The sequence below is a fragment of the Phoxinus phoxinus genome, assembly GCF_949152265.1.
Source record: "Phoxinus phoxinus genome assembly, chromosome: 4".
Taxonomy (NCBI): Eukaryota; Metazoa; Chordata; class Actinopteri; order Cypriniformes; family Leuciscidae; genus Phoxinus; species Phoxinus phoxinus.
This window is the reverse complement of record NC_136879.1, coordinates 37,848,585-37,861,908: the sequence shown is the minus strand read 5'-3', so window position 1 is coordinate 37,861,908 and position 13,324 is coordinate 37,848,585. Positions and strand designations below refer to the sequence as shown.

The 13,324-nt window shown below is 44.7% G+C and overlaps 1 protein-coding gene across 1 annotated transcript in view; it reads right to left on the bottom strand.

Moving 5' to 3' along the window:
* Positions 1-13,324, bottom strand: part of slc8a2b (solute carrier family 8 member 2b) — a 112,762-nt gene that overhangs the window by 14,166 nt on the left and 85,272 nt on the right. The window contains exons 4-7 of the mRNA XM_079609992.1: positions 5,318-5,545; positions 3,872-4,204; positions 2,245-2,700; positions 360-736 (exon numbers count right to left, since the gene is read on the bottom strand). Of these exons, the coding sequence (XP_079466118.1) occupies positions 360-736; positions 2,245-2,700; positions 3,872-4,204; positions 5,318-5,545 (1,394 nt within the window). The remainder of the gene's footprint in view (positions 1-359; positions 737-2,244; positions 2,701-3,871; positions 4,205-5,317; positions 5,546-13,324) is intronic.

Below are 13,324 nucleotides of genomic sequence, written 5' to 3'. Positions count from 1 at the left end.
ACCACCCATCAAACCTTGCAACTGTCTAGCAAAACACTAGCAACCACTCAGAGCACATTAGCAACAACTCAGAATATCCTGGAAACTGCAAATAACTCCCTAATAATAACCACTAAAACACCCTAGCAACTGTCTATAAACGTTTTATTAGCCACTAAAATCACCAGGTAACCACCCAGAACATCCTAGCAACTCTCTAGTAACAACTCAGAACACCCTAGCAACTCTCTAGTAACAACTCAGAACACCCTAGCAACTATACAGGCATGCCCTGGCAACCACCCAGAACACTCTTGCATTGTAGAAGTGAGTTATGCACAGCCAAACACAGCTTTGTTGTTTCACAGAAGCACACTCACGTTGTCTGGTCGTTGGCGAATTCCAGCTCTCCGTGTGTGTCCTCGTAGTCGACCCCTCCCCCATGGGCCGATCCGGGCTCCGTGTGGTACGGAATGATCACGGTTCCGCGGGCGCCAGAGTTCCGGACCACCGTCACCTCCATGGTGCCCACGCTCTCGCTCACTCGCACCAGGTGGTCTGTGAAAGTGAAGATCCCCGCGTGGTCGTCGTCCAGGATGGTGACCGTAGCCATCAGCGGTTCCACCAGCCGGGCCTTGGGACCCTGATCCGTGTCGTCACTCTCAAACATACCCTCCGCATCACCGATACGCAGATTCAGCAAACGCACAAAGAAATGTTCGTCTTCCTCAAAGATGTCATCGTCGATGATTCCCACCTAGAAAGAGACATACAGCGGTCTATAAACTTTCAGTGAAGTGGTCTTACTTCAGTACAGCTCAGAACATGCACCGTGGACAAGTACTTTAGTGACTTAACATTCATCACACATGGATTTGTAGGGCTCTGATTTTTCGGATCGATGCATCTGTCATTCTGATTCCTCTCTGTCTTTTTGGCAAAGAGACTGTCAATCATTGTCAATCACCAATGACAGACTCTACAGCCCTGTTGCCATGGATACACGGCCCTGTCCATCTCAGCAGAGTGAATGTTTGTCTCAAAGGAAGTGTACAACATGAAAGATTAAGAGGCTTTTAAGGTACAGAATAAAGCACTGTCCTTGAGACGCACCTGTTCATGAAAGATTCCTGTTAATGGATGTAAAAGAATCAGTACTAGACTAAACCTTTTGATCGAGGACTGTATGTGGTGAACATGCTCTAAGAAAATGGAGAAAGTAACTTATGTTACCGCAATGCTCACACAAATACTGTTTTCATGATCAATTATTGGTATCACTTCCGAATAGATAGATACTTGAAACTATCACAAGTTGAAACCAGATTCACCAGCAGGTAGTTCAACTGATTAACCAGCTAGACCAGCTTGGACAAGATTTTGAGCATAAACGATCAGTTTGGACATGTAAAACCATCTACTTGTTTCTGTTGGACCAAACTTTATGTTGTGGACATGTTCTTAGAAATCTTACAAATTGTATAGAACTACAAAGTTCATGCAAATACTTTTCATGATCAATCATTGGTGACACTTTAAAATATTCGGACACTTGAGACCATCCCAACTTCTTAACCAGCCAGATTATATTAGATTAGATTAGATTAGATTAGAAAACTTTATTAATCCCTGTAAGGGGAAACTCATTTAATTTAATTTCATTGACCAGCTTGGACAAGATTTTGAGCATAAATTATCAGTTTGGACAAGGCAGAAACCATGTAAAACCATCTACCAGTTTCTGCTGGACCAAACTTTATGTTGTGGACATGTTCTGAGAAAACTTACAACGAAAGAATTGTACGTATAGTACAACAAAGTTCATGCAAATACTTTTCATGATCAGTCATTGGTGACACTTCCATATATTCAGATACTTGAGACCATCCAAACTGATTAACCATCTAGACTAGCTTGGACCAGCTAATGACCACAAATGATCAGTTTGGACAAGATATAAACCTTGTAAAACCATCTACTGGTTTCTGCTGGACCAAACTTTATGTTGTGGATATATGTTCTTAGAAAACTTACGGAGAAAGAATTGTGTAGGACTACAAAGTTCATGGAAATACTTTTCATGATTAATCATTAGTGACACTTTCGAATATTCGGATACTTGAGACCCTCCCAACTTCTTAATCTGGGACCAGATAATGAGCATAAATAATCCGTTGGGACAAGATATAAACCTTGCAAAACCATCTACTGGTTTAAGCTGGATTTTCAAGCAATGTTTTCCTTTCTCCTTTCACTCCTTCTCACCTTAATGTCTTTCTTGGTTTCTCCAGGTTTGAACACCAGCGTCCCTTCGCAGTACTTATAATCTGATCCAGCGTTGGCTGTGCCATCTTCTGTACAGTAGTCGATGTAGAAAGTGCTCTCCCCCAGGCCTCCTCGACACACCACGGGTATCATGATGGCGCCGCAGTTCTCCATGCACTGGACATGCGCGCTCTCGAAGGAGATGCGGCTGCAGACGGCCAGATCCGTCTCCTCCAAAGGCTCGGTGCCGCCCACCACAACAGTGCGGCGGGAGTGATCAGCCGTGTGTTTCTTCAGCACATTACCGGCCCCGATCATCATGCGTGTGGCCTGGACACGATAAAAGGCACGACTTTTCTGCTGATGAAGGAGGGCATAGTAGTTGGCCAAGTCTACCAGCTGATCCAGCTCCTTATCTGGATATTTCTGCTTCAGGTCCTTCAGGATACGGATCACCTGCCGAGCAACATTCAAAGGTCAAGAAAATATGGGCTGTCTGCTGCAGTTCTGCAAGTCCAATTTCAGTTCTGTCATAATATACTCTCCCTCATGCTGTTTCAAACCTGAAAATAGCTGTAGCCTTCAATGCTCAATGTGAGCATATGACTCAATCTGCCAAATTTTACGCCAATGACACCAACGAAACGGAATTGGTTCTCACAAATTGTGACTCAAATGCAAATTAGATTTGAGACTTATAGCTGAGGGAAAGAACTTAGATTTCAGCCTGTTCCTCACGTTAAGCTATCACTATACTGCAGAAGACATGAAATATACCACTTTAGCGTTATGGACGTCGCTTACAGTTTTTTTTTTTACTTTTCTGGAGTTTCGCAACTGACACTTTGACGCTTCAAAAAGGTTCATAAAGAGATCGTAAAATAAATCCATATAAATTGAGCGGTTTAGTCCAAATTTTCTGAAGAGACTCGATCGCTTTATATGATGAACAGATTTAATTTAGGCTTTTATTCACATATCAGCGAATATAAACAGAAGCTCAACCGAATCTGCTTGGTGCACGAGAACAAACCTCATTGGTTCTTGAGCTTCAGTTTACCACAACTGATGTGTGAGTTGATGAATGTTTATACAAAAAATATAGCCTAAATTTAATCTGTTCATCATATAAAGCGATTGTGTCTCTTCAGACAATTTTGGACTAAACCGCTCAAATCATATGGATTAGTTTTACGACCGCTTTATGAACTTATTGATATGTCAAAGTGGTAGTTGCGTAGCTGTCAATGGAGGGACAGAAAGCTCTCAGATTTCATCAAAAAGATCTTCATTTGTGTTCCGAAGATGAATGAAAGTCTTACGGGATTGGAAAGACATGAGGGCGAATAATTAATGACAGAATTTTCACTTTTGTGTGAACTATCCAATGGTTATTGAAAAAATATAAAATGGGAAAAAAAACAATAATATTTCAGTGCTTTGGCGTTTACACTGAAAATGTTTGTGTTTTCTCTCAAAACATTTGTGTTCTCCTGAGAAACTTTTTAGTACGGTGTCTCGGATTGTCATGATGAAAAACATGTCAACCAAGGTGAAATTTAAAGTTCTGCTAGTGAGTATCAATGCATAAATATTTGTTTAAGTGAGTACATGTGTCTTTTCTCACTTCTTTACGGCTCTCGTCCAGCTCCTTGACACCGTCCATGTAAACGGTCGTGCTGTTGGAGTTGGGTAGAGTTGCCATGGTGCCGGTCCCATCCTGGTAATGTTCCTGTGTGCCGATCCCTATGGCTCCACCCCTCAGTGGAAACTTGCCGTCCATCATCATCTCCATACCTTTGGGGGTCATTTCCCCCTCTGTCTCAACAACAACACCTGTTCTTTTGTCGGCACGGTAGCGTTTGGACATGTACTTGTAGAAAAGGAGGCGCCGGTCAGCGATCCACGCCAGAATCACACAAACGGGGAAATAGCAGAGAGTGACAAGAGCTTCCCATATCTACACATCAATACAGCAAACACACAAAGTAAACAGACCACAGATTAGTGCTTTGGAGAGAAAAGACCACAGCAAGCAAAAGAAAAACAAACAGTCTGATATGAACCAAGCAAAGAGGCCCTTCTAGCTACATTAAACAGAGACACACAGCTCGGTACCTGCTCACTTCACCATTACAAATGACTCAATATGGTCTTGTTGTCTGAAGGACCAGTAGATAAACAACATTTATAATACTTTTGTGTGACTTAGTAAAGCAGACAGTGTTTGTCACACACATATTGTTCTTGTATATATGAGTAAATCTGCCAAAAAACATGTCTTAGTCACATTTCAAGTTAAAATCAAAAGAAAAAATAGATATTATATATTTTATTAATAAAATAAACTCCTTTTCTATGACCAGTAAGATTTTTTTCCATGACAATTAAGCACATTTCACTGCCAAATTCTCATAACTGTGATATCTCTGTTACTTTTGAGTTCTCATTAGTGTAAATCGTTATTTTTTTTACATGTTTACATGTTACATGAGATTTTTTGTAGGGATTTAAAGGATTTGCGGGGAATTATCATAATTGTCATGAAAATAATGGCGCAAAATATCTTTAATGTTCTCTAAGGCTTTGGCAAATGCATATCAAGTGTTATTTTTTTGTATTAATGCATAAATATGCATGTACTATATGTTACTTTGCATATGCAGTAATGAAATTGATGTGTACATTTTAAAACGGAATAAAAACGTGCTGATTTTAGGGATGAAACATGACCTAGACCTAATATCGTTTTGTGGGATACACGCGCACACACGCACACACGCACACACACACACACACACACACACACACACACACACGCACAATGATTTGTATACCCTACAAACTGTATATCCCCTAACCCTAAACCTACCATCAAAAAAAATTACTTTCCGCATTTTTACATTTTCAATAAACATAATTTAACATGATTTATAAGTTGTTTTCCTCATGGGGACCAAAAAAAAAGTCCTGTAAGGTAAAAACATTTCTGGTATTGCCATCCTTGTGGGGTAAATGTAGGGTTTACCATGACCACACACACACACACACACACACACACGCACACACACACCTCCACGATTCCAGGTGAGATGACCGCCAGGATCAAGTAGAGCCAGATGTAAGCGAAGATACTCCAGAACGCGGTGATGAAGAAGACTCTCAGATGTTTGATCTTCCTCACCTCGCCTTCAGGAATCACCCACACACAGATTCCAATGATCACAAACATATTAAAGGCAGCGCTGCCCACAATGGTGCCTGGACCCAGCTCACCGGACTCAAAACCATGACCACACACCTGAAACACACAAAATCACAGCCAATCAGAACACATCTGAGCTTTAATGTATACAGTAGCAATGTGGAGCAGCAGTGTTTTGGGCCAATGAGATTTTGTGGGTTAGTTTAAGTTTTAGGGATTTTGTCATTTGCTTTAGTCATTTTTCTTACATTTTTTGTTTTGTTTACATTTTAACTTAATTTATATTTATTTCAATTGTAGTTTTAGTCATTTTAGTACTTCAAGTTAAACTTATTTTATTTCAACATTCTAATTTTCATTCATTTTTAAAAAGTTTTTCATCTACTATTATTATTATTTTTTTCAGTTGGAGCCACAATTTTTAATTAAATGTATTTTAGCCCACAATGCTATGATTCAGCTCCGACAATAGATTTTAGTATCCAATAACAAAACTGTTTGAAGTTTGGAAGATGTTGTATAAGGTGATTCAATTAAGAAAGGGGTTGAGGCACAAATTAAATAAAAAGGTCTATTCGCAAGCAGGTGATGTTTAACGAAAACAAACTCAAATAAACACTTCTCAAACTCTCAATATACAAAACACAGCAAACAGAACAACCACTCAGTAAAGAAAGACGAGATCGGACCAAAAACGTAAAAAACACAGCGCTATTTACAAACGTAGATCAATAAAGGAAACGAGAAACAGGTGCGGAGAATCAAGCAAACAATGAATCACCATAGAAACAAAGCAAACACAGGAAGTCCAACTCAAACAAAACTCAAACACGGTCCAGACACGTGACAATGGTTACAAGAACATCTCCTATCAGCCAAATTGGGAAAGATATACAATGCTATGCAATGTTATGAGGGTGTACGATCACGAACGATTATGACCAGTCACGATAATTCATGTTCTACAATGTAGTAATTATGCAGCATGTTCTCTGGTAACTTCATCTTGTAATGCCATTGTAATGCACTTTTCAATTAGTTTCAAGTTAGTTCCAGTTTCCAAGTTGTGAATTCACTTTCCAAGTTGAATGGAGATATGGCATTCGGCCTACGCAAACATTTCAGCGTTTAAATGGTTCAATAAATGACAGAACAGACAAAACAATTCAACAGCAGATGAATTGTGTCACTTTCCTCTTCAACATCAGATCAATGAGAAATGGGTGTTATTCAGATTCAGAAGCATTGTCACATTCACTGAATATCCTTGAAAATGAAGCGAATGTCCTTGGGGAAGATAAAACAAGAAAAAAGAATGAAAATAAAAGCACGCAGGTGTTGGTTATCTATGCTGGGGCTCTATCACTGATATATATATTTACAGGCGGCAAACCTTTGGGATCAGCCTGTGACAAACAGATAAATCAACCAGCGCCTCCTTTCCAGCTGAGCTTGCAATGAGATTTCACACTTCTGACGCCAAACTTCTGACTGCATCTCCTTCACTGCAATGTTTCAAGATGAACGATGCATTGTGATTACGTTGTTTAGATGCGTTTGTCGTACAACAATAATCCCGCTGTGTACGTGAAGCCCTTGAGTGAAACACAGAGGCCTGACGGATGTCCTAACACATTAGATCAAGAGATTCCGAGTGACGAACAACGTGGAGAGACTAATGCGTGGCAATAAAGCTGAGCTAGAGCTCCACTGACGTGCTAAATGTTGGCCAACACAGCGGTGAGCGTCTCCCGCAGGCACAGTCACACAGATCTGAGAAAGCGGTGGACGACGAGGAACGAACTAGGAGCGTCTCATTAATAAACATGACCTGGACCCTCATTAGCGAGAGCAGCGATCAGCATGCATCTCTCTAACCATCTCCATCTTAAAGGGCCAAGAAGCTGTTTGACCCGTCAAAATGCTCTGACAAACACATTTTCTGTCCTGTTTTTGCATCATTACAACTGAAACAGAAAGTTCCCTGCTGAAAAATAACAAAACAAAAAAGTGTGCAAAAGCTGGGAGACCAACTTAGACTGGTTTAATGGTCCAAAAACCTATATGTCACATCAGTGTTATTTTAGCATCATTGATATTATTGTAGATTTTGTTTATGCACTGAATTAGACTTTATTTGTACATTTTAATTTTAGTTAAAGTTTTAGAATGTCATTGTGCCTTTGTCATTTTTATGCCTATACAGTAGGTACGTTCACGCCATGTTATAATTACCGTAATTACGATATTTCAACTTGTAAAAAGCGTTCATGTCCTCGTAGAGCTCGTAATTACAATTTGTAAGCTGTGAATTTTCTGAGAGCTCCTACTTGAACCACTGACCTAACCGTGTTGACATCTCGAAATTACAGTAATTGTGATATGGCATGAATGCAGCATACAGTAGTTTTAAAGGGGTGGTTAAGTATGATTTCACTTTTCTAACTTTAGTTAGTGTGTAATGTTGCTGTTTGAGCATAAAACAACATCTGCAGTTACAACTCAAAGTTCAAAGCAAAGGAAGATTTTTGCTAGGGCTGCGCAATATATCGAAATTATCGAAATATCGCAAATGTATATATCGCAACAGCTTGCAATAATTGGGGTCATGAACAAAAGACAAAGTTTTGTAGCTTTAATAAGTATCAGGATATATTTAATTCATACAGTGAAAACTAAGCAATGTTTTATTTTTACATTTTATGATTCAGTATATTTTATTAAATAAAGCTAATGTAGGATAACCTGAAGCCCTGAGGTTTACACTGATGTTATAATAACACTTCTTACGCTACAGTAAAACGTACTCGGTTACTAACGTAACCTCGGTTCTCTCTAGGAGAGGGAACGAGTACTGCGTCGAAAGAACGCTACGGGAAAGATATTTCTTTGTCGAGATTGAAGCCTAAAATTAATCCTTAATTTTGTAATATTGTAAAACGCTTTTCTGAAGCATACAACCTAGGCGGAGCAATACAGCTCACCCATTGGCTGCTCTGCCAGAAAAGCACAGCCTATGCGAGGCCAGAGACGCTGACCAATGAGGACGCTTCGCGCCCTTCTGCGTCACCTCCCGCCCAAACAGGCGTGGCCTAGGCCTATAAATACGAGCATAGCTGTCTAACACGCCGATTTTCGTCAATGAAGCGACGCAGCGTGGGCACGCACGGCCATGAGACGCAGTACTCGTTCCCTCTCCTAGAGAGAACCGAGGTTACGTCAGTAACCGAGTACGTTCTCTTACGTAGAGTTCTCTCGTACTGCGTCGAAAGAACGCTACGGGAACCCTATGCAAACCGCCGTGCGTGCTCTTGGATCGACACAGACACCTAAGGGCGCGCGCGCCCTGGTATACAAGCGCCTACCCCAAGAAGTATAGGGAGAGCGGCTAAAATAGCATCATCCCATATAGTAGTGCCTCTTAAGGCATAATAGCATATATATGTAAATATAGATATATATGAGGGGTAATAGCATGCTCATGGGACACATTGTCAGTGAGTGATGCTTAAACATTGAAGTGACCTGGGCCGCAGCGCGGGGCAGGAACACTTATACATATAAAACATGAAGTGACCTGGGCCGCAGCGCGGGGCAGGAACACTTATACATATTAACATTGAAGTGACCTGGGCCGCAGCGCGGGGCAGGAACACTTATACATAGTCTTCTAGACCGAGAGCAGTTTAGCCTGCAACGCAGGAACCTCTAGGTTATAGAACCTAATAAATGTAGACGGGGAGGCCCAGCCTGCCGCCATACAGATATCTTGTAACGAGATTCCGCTATACCAAGCCCATGAAGAGGCCATGCCTCTCGTGGAATGTGCTCTGATGCCCAAAGGGCATTCCAAGCCTCTAGATGCGTAGGCTAGCGCAATGGCGTCCACTACCCATCGAGACAGACTCTGTTTCGTTGCGGCTCGTCCCTTGGAGCGCCCGCTGAACGAAACAAAGAGCTGCTCCGTCTGTCGAAAAACAGCGGAGCGGGACACGTAAGCTCTTAATGCCCTGACCGGGCAAAGGGAGCTATTTCCGTCCTCTGAGGCCGGCAGGGCCGACAGGGAGATGACCTGAGCCCTGAACGGTGTGTTGAGGGACTTAGGCACGTACCCAAGCTTCGGTTTCAATACGACTACAGAGTCGTTTGGCCCGAACTCCATACAAGAAGCTCTCACTGAGAGCGCTTGCAAGTCTCCCACACGCTTCACTGAAGCGAGAGCCAAAAGAAACACGGTCTTGAGAGACAGGTGTTTCATGTCAACTGAGTGAATAGGCTCGAAAAGGGCCCCTTTCATAGCGTTCAACACTGTAGAAAGGTCCCAAACGGGGACTGAAGGAGGCCTTGGAGGGTTTAACCTCCTGGCGCCTCTCAGGAAGCGGACCACCAGGTCGTTCCTGCCTAGTGAACGGCCAAACGTTGGATTAACGAACGCTGATATGGCAGCCACATAGACTTTGAGCGTGGATGGGGTTCTTCCCTTATCCAATAGCTCTTGCAAGAAGGAGAGAATCTCCGGTTCTCCGCACTGAAGTGGTGACAGACCTTGATCTGAACACCATCCAGAGAACACCGACCATTTGGAAGCGTAGAGCCGTCTAGTAGACGGAGCCCTAGCTTGTTCGATCGTGTCTAACACTCCTCTTGGGAGGTTAGCGGGTACCCGTTTATGGCCCATACGTGTAGGGACCAAAGCTCGGGGTGAGGATGCAGAATCGAGCCCTTGGCCTGTGAGAGGAGGTCTCTCCTCACTGGAATCGGCCACGGGGCAGTACTTTTCAGTCGCATCAAAGCTGGGAACCAGGTCTGATTTGTCCAGAATGGAGCAACTAGCAGTACTGAGCATCCGCTCTTCTTGATACGCTCCAGCACTTGAGGCAGGAGTGAGACAGGAGGAAAAGCATAGAGCGGGCGGCGGGGCCAGACTCTGGCCAGCGCGTTCGCGCTCTTCGAAAAGAATTCTGGGCAGTGAGCGTTTTCCTGGTTTGCAAACAGGTCTATTTCCGCTCTGCCGAACGTTTTCCACAGCAGACGCACTGTCTGTGTGTGTAGGGACCACTCTCCCGTAGGAACGTTGTTCCGTGAGAGTCTGTCCGGGCCTACGTTCAAGTGGCCTGGCACGTGCATTGCTCTTAACGAGCGCAGGTTGTGCCGGGCCCACACCAGTATGCGTTCCGCTAACCTGAATAGGTTCCGGGATCTCACGCCACCCTGGCGGTTTATGTAGGCTACTACCGACATGTTGTCCGAGCGGACCAGGACGTGGTGTCCTTTTATCCGGGGACAGAAGCGCCTCAGCGCAAAGACCACTGCCATCATTTCCAGGCAGTTTATGTGCGGTAGTTTGGCTCGCTCTGCCCACTGGCCAAAGAGCGGTCTGCCGTCGAGCAGTGCTCCCCAGCCTGAGGTGGACGCGTCCGTGGACACCACCTTCAGGCTCGAGGAAGTCCCCAGGCTTACACCTGACCGGTACCAGTCTGACGCTCTCCATGGTGTCAGGGCTGAAATGCATTCCTGAGTGACCTTGAGGCGATAACGACCGTGTAATCATGCTCGGCGCGGTACGCGCGCTCTCAACCAGAACTGTAGTGGGCGCATGCGCAGCAGGCCCAACTGCAGCACTGTTGAGGCTGAGGCCATGAGGCCCAGCATTTTCTGAAATCTCCTGAGTGGCACTATGTGGCCGCTGCGGAAGGATTTCGCCATTTGCAGGGTATTTCGTCTGCGCTGTGATGACAGCTGTGCTGTCATAGACAGTGAGTTCAGATCCAGTCCTAAAAAGGAGATCCTTTGACTGGGAAACAGTGAACTTTTCTCCCAATTGACTCTCAGACCTAAGCACTCGAGGTGATCGAGAATTAGGGTCTTGTGGCGGATGAGTTCTGAAGGTGATTGAGCTAGAATCAGCCAATCGTCCAAATAATTCAGAATTCGAATGCCGCGGAGTCTCAGGGGTGCCAGCGCCGCGTCCATGCACACTGTAAATGTACGAGGTGCTAGAGACAGGCCGAATGGCAGGACTGTGTACTGATATGCCTGGCCCTCGAAGGCGAATCTCAAAAATCGCCTGTGACGTGACGCAATTTGTATGAAAATACGCGTCTTTCAGATCTATTGCCATAAACCAGTCTCCTCGGCGAATCTGCGCGAGGATAGCTCTGGTCGTGAGCATTCTGAACTTTCGCTTTGTCAGCGCTTTGTTCAGATGCCTGAGATCTAAAATGGGTCTGAGACCCCCGTCTTTTTTCGGTTCCAGAAAATATCTGCTGTACAGACCCCCTTCGCTCTGAGCTTGAGATAAAGGCTCTATGGCCCCTTAGCTCAATAGCTTCGCTATTTCGGCTCGAAGTAGATGTGCTACTTCTGTTCTCACCGTAGTTTCGACTTTCTCCGTGATTAACGGGGAGGGCGTCGATGAAACTGTAGCGAATAGCCTCTTTTTATAGTCTCTAGCACCCATTCTGAGACCCCGGGAAGTCATTCCCATGCATCTGCACGTGTGACTAGGGGTTGAATGTAATCTGGGCCCTGGTCGCGAAATGGCGGCGACACGAGAGCAACCGTGTGCTGTGACATGGACGCCGTGGCGTGTGAGGCGGGGGGCATGTTTAACACAGTATGCATCCCGCGCGCGCTCAGCTCTCTGTGTCGAGAGAGAGCGCGCGGGACGAGTCCCGTAGGGCTCGTTATGTTTGTGAATAAACGTGGGCGCTTGGTGGCGGGCACATTTATAACACCGGGAACACTGTTTTTGTGTACTGACTGACCGTTCGTTAGTTTCGTTTTTACAGAAAACCGCGGAACGTGCAGTGTGTAGTGGTTGTGGGCACTTGGCAGTGGGTCACGCTCACTACATGTAAAACACAATCGGCATGAGCCGATTTTATGTGTGCAAACCCTGTGTTGTTCAGGGCTGTGCTTGCACGGGTTGAAAAACCGGGCTCTGGTCGCGAAATGGCGGCGACACGAGAGCAGTCGTGTGCTGTAACATGGGCGCCATTGCAGCGTGATGCGGGGGCGCGCTTAATCGAGCGGGCAGCCCGCGCGCGCTCTCAGCTCTCTCAGCTGAAAGAGAGAGAGCGCGCGGTGCGAGCCCCGTACGGCTCGGCATGTTTGAGAATAAATGTGGGTGCGTGAACGCGGGTACATTTATAGCACTGGGAAGTACTGTCTATTAGAACTGACTGACCGTGCATTGGTTTCGTTTCATAGAAACCGTGTGACATGCAGCTTGTAGTGATTGTGGGCGCTTGAAAACGGGCACGCTCACTACATATAATGCACAACCGAAATGAGTCGATTTATGTGTGCAAGCCCTGTATGTGTAGGGCTGTGCTTGTGTGTACGAATGGGCACTAGGTCGTGGGCATTACGGATACACACATTACATCATCGGCTGTGGCCGGGACACCGTGTAGCACAGAGAGTACTGTCTATCAGAACCGACTGACCGTGCATTCGTTTCGTTTTTACAGAAACCACGGGACATGCAGTGTGTAGTGATTGTGGGCACTGAAAAGCGGGCACGTTCACTAACTTACATGTGAAGCACAACCGACATGAGTCGATTTTATGTGTGCAAGCCCTGTATTGTGTAGGGCTGTGCTTGTGTGTACGAATGGGCACTAGGTCGTGGGCATTACGGATACACACATTACACCATCGGCCGTGGCCGGGACACCAGTAAATACATTTTCAGATTTACCTGGGGCGTCGTGAAAACGGCGTCTGTGTGCAGGCAAACGGGCATTGATGCCGATTTGGTGACTGCAAAATACACTGGCACGGTCGCGAATGTTGGGACTGTGCGAGCGAGACATTTTAGTGAAATCCGGCCGCGGCGGGATTTTAACACTGTAGCTTTCCTCGAAGCAG